At 39.3% G+C, this 24,631-nt stretch overlaps 2 protein-coding genes across 3 annotated transcripts in view; one reads left to right on the forward strand and one right to left on the reverse strand.

The window, feature by feature from the left end:
- Window positions 1-3,338: 3,338 nt before the first annotated feature.
- On the forward strand, window positions 3,339-12,049 carry LOC133569696 (GTPase IMAP family member 9). Its single transcript, XM_061922227.1, has 2 exons — window positions 3,339-3,458; window positions 8,096-12,049. The coding sequence occupies exons 1-2, from the start codon at window positions 3,425-3,427 to the stop codon at window positions 8,848-8,850; spliced, it is 789 nt and encodes a 262-aa protein (XP_061778211.1). The 5' UTR covers window positions 3,339-3,424; the 3' UTR covers window positions 8,851-12,049.
- Window positions 12,050-23,206: 11,157 nt separating this feature from the next.
- Window positions 23,207-24,631, reverse strand: part of plxdc2b (plexin domain containing 2b) — a 173,379-nt gene continuing 171,954 nt past the window's right edge. For both annotated transcript variants that reach the window (XM_061922228.1, XM_061922229.1), the window contains exons 13-14: window positions 24,212-24,378; window positions 23,207-24,146 (exon numbers count right to left, since the gene is read on the reverse strand). In XM_061922228.1, coding sequence (XP_061778212.1) covers window positions 24,027-24,146; window positions 24,212-24,378 — 287 coding nt within the window. In that variant the 3' untranslated portion in view covers window positions 23,207-24,026. The remainder of the gene's footprint in view (window positions 24,147-24,211; window positions 24,379-24,631) is intronic.

A 24,631-nucleotide genomic window follows, 5' to 3' on the forward strand; every position in this document is an offset into this window, starting at 1 on the left:
TCGGACCTGTTTCCAATGAGGGTTGGACTCTGCCAGGGCTGCGCCTTGTCGTCGATTCTGTTGAAAGCTTGCGGACAGAATTTCTCGTCACAATCAGGGCGTTTAGGGGATTTGGTTTGGAGGCTGCAGGAGGATGTGGTCCTGATGGCTTCATCTGGATCGGTTCGTAGCCAAGTGTGAAGCAACTGGGATGAGAATCAGCACTTCCGAGTTCTGAGTCCATGGTTCTCGCCTGGAAAAGGGTAAAACTGCTACTGTATCTCCCGGTTGGGGAGGAGATCTTGCCCCAAGTGGAAGAGTTCAAGTACCTCAGGGTCTTGTCCAGGATTGAGGGAAGAGTGGATCGTGAAATCGACAGCTGGATCAGTGATGCGGACCTTGTTTCTGTCGTGGTGAAAAAGGAGCTAAGCCGGAAGGCAAAGCTCTCAATTTACCGGTCAATCAACGTCCCGATTCTCACCTATGGTCATGAGCTTTGGGTTATGACCAAAAGGACAAGATTACTTTCCTTCGTTGGGTGGCGGAGTCTGTCTTACAGTAAGGGTGAAAATCTGTCATACGGGAGGAGCTCAAAGAGAGGAGGTGGTTCGGGCATCTGGTCTTGATGCCACCTGGACGCCTCCCTGGGGAGGTGTTGAAGGCACATCTGACCGGTAGAAGGCCACGGGCAAGACCCAGGACACGTTGGGGAGACTATGTCTCCCAGCTGTCCTGGGAATGTCTTGGGACCCCCCCCCGTGAGGAGCTGGACGACATGTCAAGTCTGGGCTTCTCTGCTTAGGCTGCTGCCCCCGCGACCTGACCTCAGATAAGCGGAAGAAGATGAATGTATTCGAATTACTTTTCCTCAATAAATGTTTCTATTCATGTATATCTTTAAATAATCGCACATCTGTGTCTGGGATGCCGTACATCTGCTGCGGTATGCCAGGAATTAGTATATCTGTTTAATCTTTTTTTTAATTATAAATCTCTGATTATCCATTCAATTCTCTGATATATGTACATATAAATAAAAGTAATACGTGAATTTCAGTGTTTATTTATTTACACATACACACACATAACACTCATCTACTCATTGTTGAGTAAAGGGTTGAATTGTCCATCGTTGTTCTAGTCTCTGTCACTATTTTTCCAACCATATGCATGTACAGTAGATGGCAGTATTATCCTGTTTAAGAGTGTCACAACATGGCTGTTTACGGTAGACGAACTGCTTTACGGACGAAAACGTGACTGCTGTTGTTGTGTGTTGTTGCCGCGCTGGGAGGACGTTAATGAAACTGCCTAACAATAAACCCACATAAGAAATCAAGAACTCACTCTCGATCATTCTGCAGTTATAACGTCATTGGGCAGACACGCTGTTTATATTGTGGGAAAGCAGACGTGAAAACAGGCTGTCCTCACTCAGGTCCGCATGGAGCTGGAGGGGGCGTGGCCTCCAGCTCCGCCTGAATTTCGGGAGAAAATTGTTCCCGGGAGGTTTTCGGGAGAGGTGCTGAATTTCGGGAGTCTCCCGTAAAATCCGGCGAGAGTTGGCAAGTATGAAATACGGAGTCGGAGATGGGAAAATATATGCGTAAGAAAAAAATGGCGAGTGCATTCAAATTGTTTCGACGAGCGAAATTTGCTTTCGAATGATGGAGCACTTCAGTTAATATCGTGAAATGGAACATTATTTTGTCGCAAAATGTGACTGCTAAAAAATCCCCGCAGTCAGGGTTAAATTGGAATAATTAACTATGTGGCTGAATAAAGGTTACTTTCATTTCTAAAGTGTAGTTGACGATTATTTGAGGTCATCCCTCTTTTTTTTTAAAATAAACCTGTATTTATAATATGCAACATTTTATTTACTGGCTTATAACCCTTCATGCGACTTTAATCTCTCTCTCTCTCTCTAAATTGTTCTTAAGATGGCGCCTATTGTAGCTGAGATAGGCGCCAGCGCCCCCCGTGACCCCGAAAGGGAATAAGCGGTAGGAAATGGATGGATAATTTGTATTTGCTTTTTCAGTGTGTATTTTACCTCTGTTGATTTTTTAGTCTGTCCTTTGCCTGTATTTCTTTGTGGTGTACAGCCCTTTGTTCTTCAACTGTTGTTGTTTTTAAGGGGCTTTATGAATAAAGTTGGCGTGGTATGTATTTGCATACAAGCAAAGAATAATCAAAACAAGTACAGAAACAGTACAAAACAGCACCACGGTGTTGTAAACTCAAAACAACTAAAGTAGACAGCAAAATATATACATACATCCATATATATATACACATACATATATATATATATATACATACACACATACATACCTATATGTATGTATGTGTATGTATGTATGTACATATATACACACAAATATACATATGTATATATATATATATATATACATAAATGCATATATACAGACATATACATATATATCTACATACATATGTGTATATATATACATATATATATAAGTATATATATACACATAGATATGTATATATACACTTATACATACACATATACACAGTATAGACACACACATACACACACATACATATACATATATACATACATATACATATATATATATATATATATATATATATATATATATATACATATATATATATATATATATATATATATATATATATATATATATATATATATATATATATATATATATGCGCTCAGAACAAATTCCGTAAATAATCCAAATTTGGAGCACAGCATCATAGTTTTCACAGCTTTTTGGTTGTTGAACGTAGAAAGCATTTTAAAGTAAAGTTCAAATTATTTTTAAAGGCACAAAAAACAGGTGCAGTATTAAGAAACTTACAGTTATGAATATACAACTTAGCCAATAGTTCAATGAAATATTTATATTTTGGAAAAACTGACGTCAAGTGGGGAACTTTCGACGCATGCGCAAACAGATCGCGCAAGACTGACAGCGTTGCCAGACGTCCGTTTATTTACGATATTTTAACCCTCTGTTCGGTGTGGTTCACTAATTAAAAATAACTTTCCACCCATTTCTTACCGCTTGTCCCTTACGAGGTCGTATTGGATAAGTTCACCCTTGTAAAATGGCTATTAATAAACACAAATATTGCCTCATGCGACTCTATCCAACCAGGTAAAGGCGTTGTTCTGCCATTTGCACCTCTTTTTTTTTTTTTTACGAAGTTTAAAAAGGTACACCGCTTTGAAAGTATGCCCAGCTTTTTTTTAAGTTCTCTCGAACAATATGGAATTGACGTACGATCATGTTCTTCGAAAGTAGGATTATATTTAAGCTTCTAGTACGAGCACTTGTGTTTTTCCCACCTGGCAACGTGGCGTCGTGACGTCACCGAGCACAACTTGGAAACTTCCGCACTTTTTCGGAGGCGATCGTCCAAACCTTCCAAGTTTCCGAGTCGCAACATGATGGAAGCCAACTGTCGCGATCAAACTGGCGGTAAGTTGTCGTCTTTCACCTGTTATGTTCATAAAAAGTAGGCAAGGAAATGTAGAAATGTTTCATATCGTGTTATATTTTTAGCTCGGGGCTAAAACACAACACTGACGCCATTTAAGTTTGTGTCTCCTTCCTTTTTAGCTCCCGAACTTAGTGTTAAGTATGGCGGGAATTTGAATTTGTTTCACTTTCTCTTGAATTTATTATGAAAAACGTTAGACGCTAAATGACGCCGATACATAATAATAATGCAACTATTACAAAAGTAAGCCATCCATCAATTTACTACCGCTTATTCCCTTTGGGGTCGCTGGTGCCTATCTCAGCTTCAATCGGGCGGAAGGCGGTGTACACCCTGGACAAGTTGATACTAAAGTAAGCCACTACACCAGGGGTCGGCAACCCAAAGTATTGAAAGAGCCATAGTGGACCAAAAATACAAAAACAAATCTGTCTGGAGCCGCAAAAAAAATAAAAGCCATATTATATACAGATATAGTGTGTCATCAGATATAAGGGACGGCGTGGCGCAGTGGGAGAGTGGCCGTGCGCAACCCGAAGGTGACTGGTTCAAATCCCACCTAGAACCAACCTCGTCACGTCCGTTGTGTCCTTGAGCAAGACACTTCACCCTTGCTCCTGATGGGTGCTGGTTGGCGCCTTGCATGGCAGCTCCCTCCATCAGTGTGTGAATGTGTGTGTGAATGGGTAAATGTGGAAGTAGTGTCAAAGCGCTTTGAGTACCTTGAAGGTAGAAAAGCGCTATACAAGTACAACCCATTTATTTATTTATTTATAAATTTAATTAAGAGGACTTAAAGGCCTACTGAAATGAGATGTTCTTATTAAAACGGGGATAGCAGGTCCATTCTATGTGTCATACTTGATCATTTCGCCATGTTGCCATATTTTTGCTGAAAGGATTTAGTAGAGAACATCCACGATAAAGTTCGCAACTTTTGGTCGCTAATAAAAAAGCCTTGCCTGTACCGGAAGTAGCAGACGATGACGTCACCCGTTGATGGCTCCTCACATCCTCACACTGTTTTTAATGGGAGCCTCCAACAAAAAGAGCTATTCGGACCGAGAAAACAAAAAATTCCCCATTAATTTGAGTGAGGATGAAATATTCGTGGCTGAGGATATTGGTAGCTAAGGACTAGAAAAAAAACAATAAAAAGTAAAAAAAAAAAAAAAAGACGATTGCATTGGGACGGATTCAGATGTTATTAGACACATTTACTAGGATAATTCTGGGAAATCCCTTATCTTTTTATTGTGTTGCTAGTGTTTTAGTGAGTTAAATAGTACCTGATAGTCGGAAGGGTGTATCAGGGAAGTTGACTCAGCTGCATGGACGGCACAAGCTCAGCTGATCTCCGGTAAGTGGCGACTTTTTACCACAATTTTCTCACCGAAACCTGCTGGTTGACATTCGGTCGGGATCCATGTTCGCTGTGATCCATAGTAAAGTTTCACCTCCGGGAATTTTAAACAAGGAATCACCGTGTGTTTGTGTGGCTAAAGGCTAAAGTTTCCCAACTCCGTCTTTCGACTTTGACTTCTCCAATATTAATTGAACAAATTGCAAAAGATTCAGCAACACAGATGTCCAAAATACTGTGTAATTATGCGATTAAAGCAGACGACTTTTAGCTGTGTGTGTGTGTGCAGTGCTCATATTTCCTAACAGTCCGTGACGTCAAGCGTACACGTCATCATTAATCATTACGCAACGTTTGAGAAGAATCTCCCGGCAAATTTAAAATTGCAATTTAGTAAACTAAAAAGGCCGTATTGTTAATATTTCATCATTGATATATAAACTATCAGACTGCGTGGTGGGTTTCAGTAGGCCTTTAAAGGGAACTAAATGAGCTCAAATATAGCTACAAATGAGGCATAATGATGCAATGTGTACATATAGCTAGCCTAAATAGCATATTAGCATCGATTAGCTTGCAGTCATGCAGTGACCAAATATGTCTGATTAGCCCACTCAACATCAATAACGTCAACAAAACTCACCTTTGTGCATTCACGCACAACGTTAAAAGTTTGGTGGACAAAAAGAGACAGAAAAAGAAGTGGCATAAAACACGCCCTAGAAAGTCAGAGAGAGTTGTACATGTAAACAAACTGCGGTGAGTTCAAGGACCGCCAAAATTAGTAGGACAAAACAGCGCTCACCAAATACTCGAATCAATGAAGCATGTTTAATATAAACGATGTGCTTTATAACAATTAAGGAGGTTTGTGCCGATGTTTGTCCTCCTGCAGAAACTATATTAAAACAAAACATTTATTTTTTCCCCCTAAATTTTTTTCCATTTTTCAGACATTTTTGAAAAAGCTCCAGAGAGCCACCAGGGCGGCGCTAATGAGCCGCGGGTTGCCGACCCCCGATCTACACGTTAACATTCAAATAACTAGAAAATCCCCACGGATGTTTCAAATACCAAGTTATACGACTCAAAGTTATGTGGCTGCAGAAATAGAAAAAAAAAAAAGTGTAAAATTCGAAAAAAAAGTTAGCCTGCGTAAGTTAGCTTGCTAACATGCTATTGTTTGCACGCTAACAGGTAACAAGTGTCACATACCAAGTTTTATGACTCTGGGTGAAACAGTGGCAAAACAAGCTAAAAAAAAGTTAGCATTGTCGTGCCAAATTTCTTCTCCCTACAAACCCCCCCCCATTTACTTCCGGGTTCATGAGCTATATTATAAAAAATAAAGACGTTTTTTTTATCGCTATATTATTAAAAAGATTAAAAAACAATTTACAAACACAAGCTATGGGATCACATAAGAGGAAACGTGACCCCGGAAGTAAATGCTTCATCCCATAGCTTGTGTTTGTAAATTGTTTTTAAATTTTTTTTATAATATATCGTTAACAAAACGTCTGTATTTTTATAATATAGCGTTAAATTTTTATAATATAGCGTTATATTTTTATAATATAGCGTTATATTTTTATAATATAGCGTTAACAAAACATCTGTATTAATCATGACCCCGGAAGTAAATGGGGGGGGGGGTTTGTAGGGGGGAAGAAATTTGGCGTGACAGCATGCTACTTTTAGCATGCTAGCAAGCTAACGTGATAAAAGTTAGCTTGTGTCACACACCAAGTTACATGACTCGAAGGTGTATGACTGCAGAATTACACAAAAGTGTAAAATCAGTCTGAAAAAAAGTTAGCACTTTGAAGCTAGCGTGCTAATGTTAGCACGTTAACTGTTCAAATAAATGTAGCTCGTATTAGCATTGCATTGAATCCTAGTTCATTATTTGGGTGTGTTCTGACTAAGGTGTATGGCTGCAGAATTAAACAAAAGTTTAAAATTAGTCCGAAAAACAGTTAGCACTTTGATGCTAACTTACTTTTCAAATAAATGTAGTTGGAATTAGCATTGCATTGCATTGAATCCTACCTCATTATGTGGGTGTCTCATGACTAAGGTGTATGGCTGCAGAATTAGACAAAAGTGTAAAATTAGTCCGAAAAACAGTTAGCACTTTGCTGGTAGCGTGCTAATGTTTGCTTGCTAACTGTTCAAATACATGTAGCTAGTATTAGCAATACGTTCAATCCTAGTTTATTATTTGGGTGTGTCATGACTAAGGTGTATGGCTGCAGAATTAGACAAATGTGTAGAATCAGTCCGAAAAAAAGTTAGCACTTTAAAGCTCGCCTGCTAATGTTAGCACGCTAACTGTTCAAATAAATGTAGCTCGTATTAGCATTGCATTGAATCCTAGTTCATTATTTGGGTGTGTCATGACTAAGGTGTATGGCTGCAGAATACACAAAAGTGTAAAATTAGTCCGAAAAACAGTTAGCACTTTGATGCTAACTTACTGTTCAAATAAATGTAGCTAATATAAGCTTTGTGTTGAATCCTACCTCATTATGTGGGTGTGTTATGACTAAGGTGTATGGCTGCAGAATTAGACAAAAGAGTAAAATTAGTCCGAAAAACAGTTAGCACTTTGATGCTAACTTACTGTTCAAATAAATGTAGCTAATATAAGCTTTGTGTTGAATCCTAATTTATTTTTTGGGCGTGTTATGACTAAGGTGTATGGCTGCAGAATTAGACAAAAGTTTAAAATTAGTCCGAAAAACAGTTAGCACTTTGATGCTAACTTACTGTTCAAATAAATGTAGCTAATATTAGCATTGCGTTGAATCCTAGTTCATTATTTAGGTGTGTCATGACTAAGGTGTATGGCTGCAGAATTAGACAAAAGTGTAAAATCAGTCCGAAAAACCGTTAGCAATTTGATGCTAACTTACTGTTCAAATAAATGTAGCTGGAATTAGGATTGCATTGAATCCTAGCTCATTATGTGGGTGTGTTATGACTAAGGTGTATGGCTGTAAAATTAGACAAAAGTGTAAAATTAGTCCGAAAAACAGTTAGCACTTTGATGCTAACTTACTTTTCAAATAAATGTAGCTAATATTAGCATTGCTTGGAATCCTACTTGTCCGACTTGTCCAGGGTGTACACCACCTTCCGCCCAATTGATTCCCCCGCGACCCCAAAGGGAATAAGCGGTAGGAAATGGATGGATGGAATCCTAGTTTATTATTTTAGGGGTGCTAAACGTGATTGAACATGTTTTAGGGACTGGAGATGGTAAAGGCGGCCAGGACAAGGTCTCCAAGGTCTTGCCCGAGCTGCGTCTTGTGGTTGTGGGCTGGAGGTGGCCCGGCAAGAGCCTGACGGCCAACACCATCCTGGGCCGGGAGGAGTTCCGCTTGGAGCGTGCGGCCGAGTTCTGCGTGAGCAGGCAGACGGAGGTCCAAGGTCGGCAGGTGACGGTGGTGGACACGCCCGGCTGGTACTCCACGCAGACCACGCCGCTGTCCTACAAGAAGGAGATCACCCGAGGCGCCACCCTGTGCCCGCCCGGCCCCCACGCCTTCCTGCTGGTCATCCCCGTGGGCATGTTCACCGAGGTGGACCGCGCCCGCATCCAGGAGCACGTGGGCCTGTTCGGCGAGCGCGTGTGGCGCCACACCCTGGTGGTGTTCACCTGGGCCGAGGTGCTGCGGAAGATCTCCATCGAGCGGTACATCCGCCGTGAGGGCGCCGAGCTCCAGTGGGTGCTGGAGAAGTGCAAGCACAGGTACTTTGTCATCGACAACTGCGTGTTCGAAGAGCAAGCTCAGGTGGGGCGCTTGATGGAGAAGGTGGAGGAGATGGTCGCCGACGAAGGCGGGCACTACCACCCGGACCGGGAGGAGGCCGACCCGCCGCCGACCCCCCTGGATGAGAACCAGAACCCAACCATGGAAGCGCAGGAGCTGGGCGCCAAGCCCAAACTCGCCTCCGACGTGACTTTATCCCAGGAGGCGGCGCCGCTTTCCACCGAGTGACGCTAACGTTGAGTTAGCAACGCTATGTTAGCACGGCTAGTTAGCACTGTTGTCACTTTGCCTTTCTGATGGCAGTACTAGAAAAAGACATCGGACCAAAATGTCATCCACTTCTTTTATTTCTTCTTGTACTTCACCGGGATGTCCGTCGGGCTACATTGTGGTGGTCTACAGCAAAGAGCGCGGGCGGTATAGCTCGGGTCGCAGCAACTTGAGGGTTCCAGGTTCGATTCCCGCTTTCGCCATCCTAGTCACTGCCGCCGTTGTGTCCTCGGGCAAGACACTTTACCCGCCTGCTCCCAGCGCCACCCAAATGTAACAAACCCTGTTTCCATATGAGTTGGGAAATTGTGTTAGATGTAAATATAAACAGAATACAATGATTTGCAAATCATTTTCAACCCATATTCAGTTGAATATGCTACAAAGACAACATATTTGATGTTCAAACTCATAAACATTTTTTTTGTTGCAAATAATCATCAACTTTAGAATTTGATGCCAGCAACACATGACAAAGAAGTTGGCAAAGGTGGCAATAAATACTGATACAGTTGAGGAATGCTCATCAAACACTTATTTGGAACATCCCACAGGTGTGCAGGCTAATTGGGAACAGGTGGGTGCCATGATTGGGTATAAAAACAGCTTCCCAAAAAATGCTCAGTCTTTCACAAGAAAGGATGGGGCGAGGTACACCCCTTTGTCCACAACTGCGTGAGCAAATAGTCAAACAGTTTAAGAACAACGTTTCTCAAAGTGCAATTGCAAGAAATTTAGGGATTTCAACATCTACGGTCCATAATATCATCAAAAGGTTCAAAGAATCTGGAGAAATCACTCCACGTAAGCGGCATGGCCGGAAACCAACATTGAATGACCGTGACCTTCGATCCCTCAGACGGCACTGTATCAAAAACCGACATCAATCTCTAAAGGATATCACCACATGGGCTCAGGAACCCTTCAGAAAACCACTGTCACTAAATACAGTTTGTCGCTACATCTGTAAGTGCAAGTTAAAGCTATACTATGCAAAGCGAAAGCCATTTATCAACAACATCCAGAAACGCCAGGGCCCGAGATCATCTAAGATGGACTGATGCAAAGTGGAAAAGTGTTCTGACGAGTCCACATTTCAAATTGTTTTTGGAAATATTCCACATCGTATCATCCGGACCAAAGGGGGAGCGAACCATCCAGACTGTTATCGACGCAAAGTTCAAAAGCCAGCATCTGTGATGGTATGGGGGTGCATTAGTGCCCAAGGCATGGGTAACTTACACATCTGTGAAGGAACCATTAATGCTGAAAGGTACATACAGGTTTTGGAACAACATATGCTGCCATCTAAGCGCTGTCTTTTTCATGGACGCCCCTGCTTATTACGGCAAGACAATGCCAAACCACATTCAGCACGTGTTACAACAGCGTGGTTTAGTAAAAAAAAAGTGTGGTTACTTTCCTGACCCGCCTGCAGTCCAGACCTGTCTCCCATCAAAAATGTGTGGCTCATTATGAAGCGTAAAATACAACTGTTGAACGACTGAAGCTCTACATAAAACAAGAATGGTAAAGAATTCCACTTTCAAAGCTTCAACAATTAGTTTCCTCAGTTCCCAAACGTTTATTGAGTGTTGTTAAAAGAAAAGGTGATGTAATACAGTGGTGAACATGCCCTTTCCCAACTACTTTGGCAGGTGTTGCAGCCATGAATTTTTAAGTTAATTATTATTTGCAAAAAAAAAAAGTTTATGAGTTTGAACATCAAATATCTTGTCTTTGTAGTGCATTCAACTGAATATGGGTTGAAAATTATTTGCAAATCATTGTATTCCAAGCGGTAGTAAATGGATGGATGGATGTATTCCGTTTATATTTACATCTAACACAATTTCCCAACTCATATGGAAACGGGGTTTGTAGATAACGGGCTTCACTATGTAAAGCGCTTTGAGTCGCTAGAGAAAAGCGCTATATAAATATACTCCGCTCACTCAGAACGTCTTTGTGGTGATAAACAGTTAGCGCCTTTAGTCTCGCTAGAGCACAATCAGCACTCTTCGTGGAAAAACTGTGAACGCTTTGCACTGTTGTGGATTTGACGGAGAATGTTGTAGAACAGTGGTTCTCAACGGTATAGTTCGGTTGGTAGAGTGGCCGTGCCAGCAACTTGAGGGTTCCAGGTTCAATCCCCGCTTCGACCATCCTAGTCCCTGCCGTTGTGTCCTTGGGCAAGACACTTTACCCACCTGCTCCCAGTGCCACCCACACTGGTTTAAATGTAACTTAGATATTGGGTTTCACTATGTAAAGCGCTTTGAGTCACTAGAGAAAAGCGCTATATAAATATAATTCACTTCACTTCACTCAAATAAATACCACCCTGGCTCTCCAAGTACCGCCTTGATGACCAGCGGCCAAATACAGTAGCGCAGTAGGCCTACGTGTTCATCAGAAACACGGTCGAGGTTTTCTTTAACGAGTACTTTTAATATTAGCCACGGATTTGAACACTAACACCGTGTTTGAATATAGGAGAGTAAAACTTAAATCAACATGCGTGGACAGCACCTTTTTGCTCTTATTTCCAAAATTGTGTACACTACTGAATTGGGGTCTTATGGCCACTTATGTGGACACTTATACTGCCATCTGGTGGTGTCAGAAGAGTATAACATACAATGGAATTTGGGGGGAAAAAGGTGTAAAAATAAGAATTGGCATGTCACTAAACATGAAGTACACGTGTGTGTACTTATGGACTAAGTACATCCTATAAAAAGATGATTTTTAGTTTTTTATTGTAATTAGGGTCCAATAAGCCCAAATAGAAATTAAAAAAAGCATGTAAACAAACAGTTTGGGCTTTAAGAGGTTAAGTAATTATTTAAGAGGTTAAGTAATTATTTTGCCCGAGCACCACCGGTTTGAGAATGACTGTTCTAGAAGTTCTTCCACTCTGACATGTTGTGTCTTTATTCTGTCCTTTATATGTTTTATTGAGGGTTTGAACGAGGGTGAAAGCAACACAAGTTAAAGTCAAATAAACTGTTACGGGATGTTCACCAACAAAACATGTAAAGTGAAATTTTGGGGTTACTGTTCGAGTCCTGCATTCCGTTCAGCCAAGACTTGGCAGTGGACTGATCGGGTGTTACTGGTGACCAAATACTAAATAAACGCACTTATAACTGACTGTTTGTGTAACTAAAGTGCCTTTTATTGTATCAATTGTGCGGCAAAACACGCACACGGTGTGTGTGGAGGACAGTTGTCTTGCACAAAAGACAACAAGCACTCTGGAATGCTGCTAAACTCGTCTCTGCCGTTTCTTTTCTTTCCACCATATTTCACTTTTGGGAATGAGAGATGACGTCATCCTTGTTTGCCAACCCTGATGACAAAAAACACGCCAACTCCCCAATTGAGTCATAAAACCGAATGACTTTTAATGCCAACGACTTTTTGCCGACGCAAGGTGGCAGCAAAACACCAAGCTTCAAATCCGAGTGAGAACCAAACCAAGAAAAGCTTTGACTATTTGTTTGAGAGATAACATTTGAGATTACAAAATATGTAATTGTTTAGAATTGATTGATTTGCATCATTTTTGGCGTAATATGCTCATATATATATGTCTATCATCAGTATGCTTAATATGCCCTGTTGGACTTTAATTTTTTTTTTTTTTTTACATAAAAATCAATGTAACCACTGATGATGTCATATTGATGACATCATCAGTGGTTACGGAAGTCGTCATATACATGACATTGTGATTTCATATGTAGATGACAGCGGTTATCAAGCAATCACATGATCCGTCTTTAACTAGCAATATCATCAGTACTTGACTAGCCATGACATCACCAGTACTTAACTAGCCATGACATCATCAGTACTTAACTAGCCATGACATCATCAGTACATAACTAGCCATGATATGATCCGTCTAACTTGAGTAGCCATGACATCATCAGTACTTGACTAGCCATGACATCATCAGTGGTTAACTAGCCATGATATGATCCGTCTAACTTGAGTAGCCATGACATCATCAGTACTTGACTAGCCATGACATCACCAGTACTTAACTAGCCATGACATCATCAGTACATAACTAGCCATGATATGATCCGTCTAACTTGAGTAGCCATGACATCATCAGTACTTGACTAGCCATGACATCACCAGTACTTAACTAGCCATGACATCATCAGTAGTTAACTAGGCATGACATCATCAGTGGTTAACTAGCCATGATATGATCCGTCTAACTTGAGTAGCCATGACATCATTAATACTTGACTAGCCATGACATCATCAGTGGTTAACTAGCCATGATATGATCCGTCTAACTTGAGTAGCCATGACATCATCAGTACTTGACTAGCCATGACATCACCAGTACTTAACTAGCCATGACATCATCAGTAGTTAACTAGGCATGACATCATCAGTGGTTAACTAGCCATGATATGATCCGTCTAACTTGAGTAGCCATGACATCATCAGTGGTTAACTAGCCATGATATGATCCGTCTAACTTGAGTAGCCATGACATCATCAGGACTTGACTAGCCATGACATCATCAGTACATGACTAGCCATGACATCATCAGTGGTTAACTAGCCATGATATGATCCGTCTAACTTGAGTAGCCATGACATCATCAGTACTTGACTAGCCATGACATCATCAGTGGTTAACTAGCCATGATATGATCCGTCTAATTTGAGTAGCCATGACATCATCAGGACTTGACTAGCCATGACATCATCAGTACTTGACTAGCCATGACATCATCAGTGGTTAACTAGCCATGATATGATCCGTCTAACTTGAGTAGCCATGACATCATCAGTACTTGACTAGCCATGACATCATCAGTGGTTAACTAGCCATGATATGATCCGTCTAACTTGAGTAGCCATGACATCATCAGTACTTGACTAGCCATGACATCACCAGTACTTGACTAGCCATGACATCACCAGTACTAATCATTACATTGTCAGTGGTTAACTAGCCATGACTTTAACTAGTTTGAAAGAAATAAACAGAATAGAAAAAGAGGCCTGTAAAAATATTTTTTTCAGTATAAAACCAGAAGGTCAATGAACGTGTGAGGCAGTGATGAGCGCATGAATGCTTCATTCCACGCTCCAATTTCAGCTGTTTCCGCCCAATTACAAATCGAGTCTTAATGTTTGTCCATTCACACACTTGCATAAGAAAACCGTCACACACAAGTCATCAAGTCGCGTTGGCGCCACCTGGGGGGAAAAAGTGCAAACTCCTAAAAGAAAAAAAAGAGCCAGAAGTAGGACCAAAGGAGATTATTTTTCCAAAGGCTTTTTTGTTTTGTTTGTTTTGTTTAGCAACTTTTATATTTCGACTTTTGCGCTCATGCAGCGATGGCCGGGAAGTACAAAATAATTTTACAAACTGCACACTTTTACGCTCAATGAAGCTAAATGAAAATAACAGTTTTGTAGAAGTCACTCCTTTCTGGGTTTTAGTACGATTCTTAGGGGTTAAAATGGCCATTTTTTTGTAGCATATTTTTTTGTCAATAACATTAAATCAACTTGTGGTTTTACTGTATGAATTGCTATCAATCCTTTAAAGCAGCAACGCGGTGCCCGTAAGGACCAGATGCGTCACACGCTGGCCTGTTCTAAAAAAAGCTTAAATAGCAGCACTTACCAGTGAGCCGCCTCTATTTTTTAAATTGTATTTATTTACTAGCAAGCTGGTCTCGCTTTGCTCGACATTTTTAATTCTAAGAGAGACAAAACTCAAATAATCCAAGAAAATATTTTAAAGACTTGGTCTTCACTTGTTTAAATAAATTCATTTATTTTTTAACTTTGCTTCTTATAACTTTCAGAAAGACAATTTTAGAGAAAAAATACAACCTTAAAAATGATTTAGGATTTTTAAACACATATATCTTTTTACCTTTTAAATTTCTTCCTCTTCTTTCCTGACAATTTAAATCAATGTTCAAGTAATTTTTTTTTTTTTGTAAAGGATAATAAATACATTTTAATTTAATTCTTCATTTTAGCTTCTGTTTTTTCTACAAATATTTCTTCAAACTTATTATGATTAAAATTCAAAAAAAATATTCTGGCAGATATAGAAAATCTGTAGAATCAAATTTAAATCTTATTTCAAAGTCTTTTGAATTTCTTTTAAAAGTTTTGTTCTGGAAAATGTAGAAGAAATAATGATTTGCCTTTGTTAGAAATATAGCTTGGTCCAATTTGTTATATATTCTAACAAAGTGCAGATTGGATTTTAACCTATTTGAAACATCTCATGAAAATTCTAAAATTAATCTTAATCAGGAAAAATGACTAATGATGTTCTATAAATAATTTTTTCATTTTTTTCAAAAAGATTCAAATTAGCTAGTTTTTCTCTTCATTTTTTCCGGGTCAAATTTGAATTTTAAAGAGTCAAAATTGAAGATAAAAATGTTTAAAAATTTAATTTTAATTTTTTTTGTGTTTTGTCCTCTTTTAAACTGTTCAATTAAGTGTTTTTTTCACCATTTAATCCCTACAAAAAAACCTTCCGTAAAAGGAAAAAAAAAATGTAAGACGGAATGACAGACAGAAATACCCATTTTTTATATATATAGATTTATTTATTAAAGGTAAATTGAGCAAATATGCTATTTCTGGCAATTTATTTAAGTGTGTATCAAACTGGGAGCCCTTCGCATTAATCAGTACCCAAGAAGTAGCTCTTGGTTTCAAAAAGGTTGGTGACCCCTGACTTAAGTGTTCTTGCCAAGCTTAACTTCAAAAAGCACAGGATATCAGTAAAAATTGGAAAACAAATACGGTATTGATGATTACTTGATAATTTTAACATGCTAAAATTATATAATTATAGCACGCTTCTATGCCCAAATATGACCCTGATGTGAATACCAGCAAAATTAGCCACAAGGCTAGCATGTTCATGGCAGAGTGCTTACTTGCTAATGCTAACATGCTAAATCTAGCATGTCAATGTTAGCATGCTTACTTGATGTAAACATGCTAAAATTATATATTTTAGCAGGCGTCTACGATAAAATATGACCTCGAAGTGTATACCAGTAAAATTAGCCAAAAAAGCGAGCACGTTAATGCTAACTTGCTAATGGAAACATCCTTACATGCTAAAGTTATATTTTTAACAAGCTTACCTGTATATGCCAAAATATACGATTCTGATGTGTTGGTCAGAAAAGTTGCTAAAAATGCTACGATGTTAATGTTAGCATAATTACTTGATCATTTTAACACGCTAAAATTATATATTTTAGTATGCTTCTCTGCCAAAATATGACCCTGAGGTGAAAACCAGCAAAATTAGCCATAAAGCTAGCATGTTTATGGCACAGTGCCTACTTGCTAATGTTAACATGCTAAATCTAGCATGTTTACTTGAGAATGTCAACATTCTAAAATTATATTTTTTAGCACATTTTTACACCAAAATATGACCTTGAAGTGTATACCAGCAAAATTAGCCAAAAAAGCTAGCATGTTAATGCTTACTTGCTAATGTCATCATGCTTACGTACTAAAGCTAGCATATTTATATGCTAAAGTTATATATTTTAGCATGCTTATGTGCCAAAATATATGATTCTGATGTGTTGGCCAGAAATGTGGCTAAAAATGCTACGATGTTAATGTTAGCATGATTACTTGATAATTTTAGCATGCTGACATGCTAAAGCTAGCATGTTAATGTTAACATGATTACTTGATAATTTTAACATACTAAAATTGTATATTTTAGTATGCTTCTCTGCCAAAATATGACCCTGAGGTGAAAACCAGCAAAATTAGCCATAAAGCTAGCATGTTCATGGCGCAGTGCTTACTTGCTAATGTAAACATGCTAAATCTAGCATGATAATGTTAACATGCTAAAATTATATATTTTAGCGCGCTTCCACGTTGAAAATATCACCCTGAAGTGTATATCAGCAAAATTAGCCAAAAAAGCTAGCACGTTAATGCTAACTTGCTAATGGTAACATGCGTAAGTTAGCATATGTATATGCTAAAGTTATATTTTTAACAAGCTCACCTGTATATGCCAAAATATACGATTCTGATGTGTTGGTCAGAAAAGTTGCTAAAAATGATACGATGTTAATGTTAGCATGATTACTTGATAATTTTAACATGAAAAAATGTATATGTAAAATGTAAAAATATATAATTTTTATAATTCTAGCACGCTTTTATTATAATTCTATGATATAATTTTAACATGTTAAAATGATACATTTTAGCGCGCATCTACACCGAAAATATGACCCTGAAGTGTATAACAACAAAATTAGCCAAAAAAGCTAGCACATTGATGCTAACTTGCTAATTTTAACATGGTTACATGCAAAAGTTAGCAAATGTACATGCTAAAGTTATATTTTTAACAAGTTTACCTGTATATGCCAAAATATATGATTCTGATGTGTTGGTCAGAAAAGTTGCTAAAAATGCTACGATGTTAATGTTAGCATGATTACTTGATAATTTTAACATGAAAAAATGTATATGTAAAAATCAAAAATATATAATTTTTTATGGGCTTCACGGTGGCAGAGGGGTTAGTGCGTCTGCCTCACAATACAAAGGTCCTGCAATCCTGGGTTCAAATCCAGGCTCGGGATCTTTCTGTGTGGAGTTTGCATGTTCTCCCCGTGAATGCGTGGGTTCCCTGCGGGTACTCCGGCTTCCTCCCACTTCCAAAGACATGCACCTGGGGATAGGTTGATTGGCAACACTAAATTGGCCCTAGTGTGTGAATGTGAGTGTGAATGTTGTCTGTCTATCTGTGTTGGCCCTGCGATGAGGTGGCGACTTGTCCAGGGTGTACCCTGCCTTCCGCCCGATTGTAGCTGAGATAGGCGCCGGCGCCCCCCGCGACCCCAAAAGGGAATAAGCGGTAGAAAATGGATGGATGGATGGATAATTTTTTATAATTCTAGCACGCTTCTATTATAATTATAATTGTATGATATCATTTTAACATGCTAAAATGATACATTTTAAAGTGCATCTACGCCGAAAATATGACCCTGAAGTGTATACCAGCAAAATTAGCCAAAAAAGCTAGCATGTCAATGCTAACTTGCTAATTTTAACATGGTCACATGCTAAAGTTAGCAAATGTACATGCTAAAGTTATATTTTTAAAAAGCTTACCTGTATATGCCAAAATATATGATTCTGATGTGTTGGTCAGAAAAGTTGCTAAAAAAGTAGGATGTTAATGTTAGTTAGCATGATTACTTGATCATTTTAACATGAAAAAATGTATATGTAAAATGTAAAAATATATAACTTTTATAATTCTAGCACGCTTCTATTATAATTGTATGATATAATTTTAACATGTTAAAATAATATATTTTAGCGTGTATCTACGCTGAAAATATGACCCTGAAGTGTATTCCAGCAAAATTAGCCAAAAAAGCTAGCACATTAATGCTAACTTACTAATGTTAACATGGTTACATGCTAAAGTTAGCAAATGTACATGCTAAAGTTATATTTTTAACAAGCTTACCTGTATATGCCAAAATATATGATTCTGATGTGTTGGTCAGAAAAGTTGCTAAAAAAGTAGGATGTTAATGTTAGTTAGCATGATTACTTGATCATTTTAACATGAAAAAATGTATATGTAAAATGTAAAAATGTATAATTTTTTATAATTCTAGCACGCTTCTATTATAATCATAATTCTATATCATTTTAACATGCTAAAATGATACATTTTAGCGTGCATCTACGCTGAAAATATGACCCTGAAGTGTATAACAACAAAATTAGCCAAAAAAGCTAGCACATTGATGCTAATTTGCTAATTTTAACATGGTTACATGCAAAAGTTAGCAAATGTACATGCTAAAGTTATATTTTTAACAAGTTTACCTGTATATGCCAAAATATATGATTCTGATGTGTTGGTCAGAAAAGTTGCTAAAAATGCTACGATGTTAATGTTAGCATGATTTCTTGATAATTTTAACATGAAAAAATGTACATGTAAAATGTAAAAATATATAATTTTTTTATAATTCTAGCACACTTCTATTATAATTATAATTGTATGATATCATTTTAACATGCTAAAATGATACATTTTAGCGTGCATCTAGGCTGAAAATATGACCCTGAAGTGTATACCAGCAAAATTAGCCAAAAAAGCTAGCACATTAATGCTAACTTGCTAATGTTAACATGGTTGCATGCTAAAGTTAGCTAATGTACATGCTAAAGTTATATTTTTAACAAGCTTACCTGTATATGCCAAAATATATGATTCTGATGTGTTGGTCAGAAAAGTTTCTAAAAATGCTACGATGTTAATGTTAGCATGATTACTTGATAATTTTAACATGAAAAAATGTATATGTAAAATGTAAAAATATATAACTTTTATAATTCTAGCACGCTTCTATTATAATCATAATTCTATATCATTTTAACATGCTAAAATGATACATTTTAGCGCGCATCTATGCCGAAAATATGACCCTGAAGTGTATACCAGCAAAATTAGCCAAAAAAAGCTAGCACATTAATGCTAACTTGCTAATGTTAACATGGTTACATGCTAAAGTTATATTTTTAACAAGCTTACCTGTATATGCCAAAATATATGACTCTGTGTTGGTCAGAAAAGTTGCTAAAAAAGTAGGATGTTAATGTTAGCATGATTACTTGATCATTTTAAAATGTAAAAATATATAACTTTTAAAATTCTAGCATGCTTCTATTATAATTGTATGATATAATTTTAACATGCTAAAATTATATATTTTAGCGCGCATCCACGCCGAAAATATAACCATGAAGTGTATACCAGCAAAATTAGCTAAAAAAGCTAGCATGTTAATGCTAACTTGCTAATGTTAACATGGTTACATGATAAAGTTAGCAAATGTACATGCTGAAGTTATATTTTTAACAAGCTTACCTGTATATGCCAAAATATATGATTTTGATGTGTTGGTCAGAAAAGTTGCTAAAAATACTAGGATGTTAATGTTAGCATGATTACTTGATCATTTTAACATAAAACAATGTATATGTAAAATGTAAAAATATATAATTTTTATAATTCTAGCACGCTTCTATTATAATTATAATTCTATGATATAATTTTAACATGCTAAAATTATATATTTTAGCGCGCATCTACGCCGAAAATATGACCCTGAAGTGTATATCAGCAAAATTAGCCCGAAAAAGCTAGCATGTTAACGCTAGCATGCTCACTTGCTAATGTTAAAATGCTAACGCTCGCATGTTTACATGCGAAAATTACATATTTTAGTATGCTTACATGACAAAATATACGGCATGACTGAGGTTTGTCTGTCTATCTGTGTTGGCCCTGCGATGAGGTGGCGAATTGTCCAGGGTGTACCCCGCCTTCTGCCCGATTGTAGCTGAGATAGGCGCCAGCGCCCCCCGCGACCCCAAAAGGGAATAAGCGGTAGAAAATGGATGGATGGACTGAGGTGTATACTAGGGGTCGCGCGACTCCCGAATTTTTAAGGTCGACTCGTCGCTGATGACATCATGCTTATATTTCCATCCATTTTCTACCGCTTGTCCCTTTTATGGGCATAAGGCGGGGTACACTCTGGACAAGTCGCCACCTCGTCACAGGGCCAACACAGATAGACAACATTAACACACTAGGGACCATGTCTTTGACGGTGGGAGGAAGCCGGAGTACCCGGAAGGAACATGCAAACTCCACACAGAAAGATCCCGAGCCCGGGATTGAACTCAGGACTACTCAGGACCTTCGTATTTAGATGCACATGCACTAACCCCTGTACCACCGTGCTGCCCCATTCATATATTTGTATTGACTGACATGGAGGCATGCAGAGGAACACAACAGTAGGAATATCAACAACAAGCCTTAAATCTTCTTAACATGAACATTAAAATGACTTCTTACCTTAAACTCCACTCTGTGTGTCCGTCACAGCCCACTCAGGAACGACCGCTAATGCTTCCCACGGTGTCAACTAGCACCACCTGCACCGCGCCCGTCAACGTCTCATCTCCATGACTGCACACAGCTGTGTGTCACAGACAACCAGCAGCCACAAATTGGTGTCCTGGCCACAAAAGTAAGGTATGATACACTCAAGTGGTCCATGGAACCCACAAGGCGACGGCTTGAGACCATCACAATATATTAAAAAATGTAAATATAATTTTTTTAAATCTATCCTTTCCAAACCATTATCTACCGCTTGTTACTATCGGTGTCTCTTAGACACTCAGGCAAATCACATTGTCTAAAAATGCATTTTCCCATCAATAACTTGACATCATCGCGATTAGAATATATAACAATATATACATAGCCCCGCCGCCAGTTAAATTTTTTTGACCCAATGCGGCCCCCGACTCAAAAAGTTTGGGGACCACTGGGTTAAATCAACAAAAATAGATTCCCTCCCCTCACCTCCCAGGGGGCGATAAAGAGTGTTGGGTCAAATTTCACCACCAGTGTGTGTGTGTGACAATCATTGGTACTTTAACTTTTTTTACTTGATAATGTGGACATCCGTCCATCCATTTTCTACCGCTTGTCCCTTTCGGGTTCGCAGGGGGTGCTGGAGCCTATCTCAGCTGCATTCGGCAGGAAGGCGGGGTACACCCTGGACAAGTCGCCAACTCATCACAAGGCCAAGACAGACAACATTCACACACTAGAATTTACATACTAAAGTTATATATTTTGGCACGCTTGTACGCCAAAATATGACCTTGAAGAGTATACCAGCTAAATTAGCCCAAAAAAGTTAGCATGTTAGCAATGAACTAACATCAACAGATGGTGAAAAATGTGGGCAGTTTTGAAAAAAAAAAAACATTTTGAATGCGGCAAATGTGGAACTTTTTTTTTTAAGAAAACAAAAATATACGGTAGCAGGGGCGACATGAATGAGCCAAACATTTTGAAAGTGAAATGTGGCGACTTGTCCAGGGTGTACCCCACCTTCCGCCCGCTACCCCAGAGGGACAAGCGGTAGAAAATGGAATACAAATCAGATTTTAAAAAAAATGAGGGGAAAAGAAAACGGATGAAAAAGAGAGCGTAACATTACATGTAATAAGTGTTCTGAAAATTACTTTTCAGTCAATCAATCATCAATCAATGTTTACTTATATAGCCCTAAATCACTAGTGTCTCAAAGGGCTGCACAAACCACTACGACACCCTCGGTAGGCCCACATAAGGGCAAGGAAAACTCACACCCAGTGGGTCATCGGTGACAATGATGACTGAGAACCTTGGAGAGGAGGAAAGCAATGGATGTCGAGCGGGTCTAACATGATACTGTGAAAGTTCAATCCATAATGGATCCAACACAGTTGCGAGAGTCCAGTCCAAACCGGATCCAACACAGCAGCGAGAGTCCCGTTCACAGCGGAGCCAGCAGGAAACCATCCCAAGCGGAGGCGGATCAGCAGCGCAGAGATGTCCCCAGCCGATACACAGGCGAGCAGTACATGGCCACCGGATCGGACCGGACCCCCTCCACAAGGGAGAGTGGGACATAGAAGAAAAAGAAAAGAAACGGCAGATCAACTGGTCTAAAAAGGGATTCTATTTAAAAGGCAATTAATCCTAGTTACTTGGTACTTTACCAAAAAAGTAATCAAATTACTAACTGAATTACTCCTTAATAAATGTAATTACTCGGAAAAGTAATTTATACGTTACTTAAAAAAAACAAAAACTTTAAATATCATGGATTTGCAATTAAGAGATGTGTAAGGGTTCAGTGGGCGGAGTATGTGCTTTTTAAAAGGCGGGGCCTGTTGCTTAGTGACACACGATCATCAAGGGTTTTGACGTTTTTTTTTAGCTTTAGCATTTAGTAGCGCACTTCGTGGGCCTTTAACGCCAACTCTTTAGAATCTTTTCACCGGATTGTGCTTCGATGGATGTCATATCTTCTCGTCAACAAACGGGGTATTGTTTGGATGGCAAGGTTTATCCCTTCATTTACTGATTTGTTGCGTGTGTGGTCTGCTTTGATGGTGCCTCTTCCTGTCTGATACCTCGTCCATGCCACGTTACATCAAGCTATCGCTACCGGCGTTGTAGCGGACCTAAAAGTAATTAGATTACTTGGTACGAGTAAAAGTAACGGCGTTACTAAATGTATTCAGCATTCACACAACAATTCTAAAGAGAAACACCACCTAAGGCTTAGTTATTGTCCACTCTGTCGTCCGCAAGTTGCAGACATTTTCCGCGTATGTTTTAACACTTTGAAAATCCTTTGAACATCTTAAACATTCATTTATTCACCAAGCCTTCACGCTGAGAGCATTTGTCAACTGGGATCTATAGCGCTAATTTTGGTTGGCAAAGGAGAGACAATGAGAGATTATCATCACACTTCAACATCTCTAACATGAAAATGCTGCCCCTTCGCAAAGTCATCACTGCAAATGGAAATCTGTTCTGGTCTTACCCCGGATAAATAAGGATTAAATAAATATATAAATACATGTGAACAAGGAATGCATGTTTATATACTACATTACCCAGAAGGCTTAGCGCTGTAGACAGGAACAGGAAGTAGTTCTGAGCTACACGGGAGCACAACAATTGTGTCGTTTGAGAAATAAATGGTGTTCGTTTACACAAGAAACAAACATAACTTTGTAATTATTGTGATTTGGGCGAAGGCAATACATTTTGGAGTGTTCCTTTTTGTGTAATTGTCATTATTTTCGCCTTTTGTTAATGCGTTGATCTATTTTAATGCAACGTAAAAGTGTTGGCAACATTGTTTTGCACTTCCTGACCACCACAGGAAGTCCGTCCAGCCTGCAGCGCTCTTTATAAGCAGTAGGGGGCAGTAAGAAGAGAAAGGACAGAGAGTGATGCAGATTGACCACAACAGCGCCCCCCCCCTCACTTCCTGGCAATAAGCAGTCACTTCTCCAGAGTTTCTGGCCGCTGCATCCGTCCGGATCCACGGCCCGGGTCCAGGACCGCGTCCGGGGACCGGGTCCACATCCTCAGCAGGATGAGGAGGGCTGGTGTGAGAAAGAAGAAGGGGGAGGGACATCGGGAGCGTGACCCCTCCCCTTCAGCACTGCTCGCAAACGATGAAGCCCTCCTTCTCCTGACCGGCAGGCTCCACCTCCGCGTACGCCGGCCGGCCCGAACCCCGACGGAACTTCATGGCCGGCCACCTGCTGGGCCGTCTCTGAAGGACGCAAGAGGGTCAGGGCGTCACCGGGTGTGCGACGTGTGCGGCGGCGTCACGCTCACCTCCATGAGGAAGAGGCTGGCGGCGGAGGTGGGGTGGTGGTAGATGTAGACGCTGACCAGCACGCCCACCACCAGGATCAGCATCACCAGGAGGACACCCAGGATTAAACCTGTGTGCAAAGGATGCGTGCCTGGCTTCCTATCGGCCGCGCCGCTCACTGGCATCACTGCAAACACACACACACAGGATAAAGATGCATTACATCATTATTATAAACTGTTATGAGGAGGGTCTCATCTTGCATCGAGAGGCGAATGCAAGGTCAGGGCACTTTTTTTATTTATATTTTTTTAAAATTGACAATCAGTATCAGACATTTCTATCCATTACATCATATTCACATACATCTTATAGCTGTTGTCTGCCCTAAATGTAAAAAGTATTTTTTTGTTTATACCCCCATCATACCCCTTACTCCC

The sequence above is a fragment of the Nerophis ophidion genome, linkage group LG15 (assembly GCF_033978795.1).
Source record: "Nerophis ophidion isolate RoL-2023_Sa linkage group LG15, RoL_Noph_v1.0, whole genome shotgun sequence".
NCBI classification, from domain to species: Eukaryota; Metazoa; Chordata; class Actinopteri; order Syngnathiformes; family Syngnathidae; genus Nerophis; species Nerophis ophidion.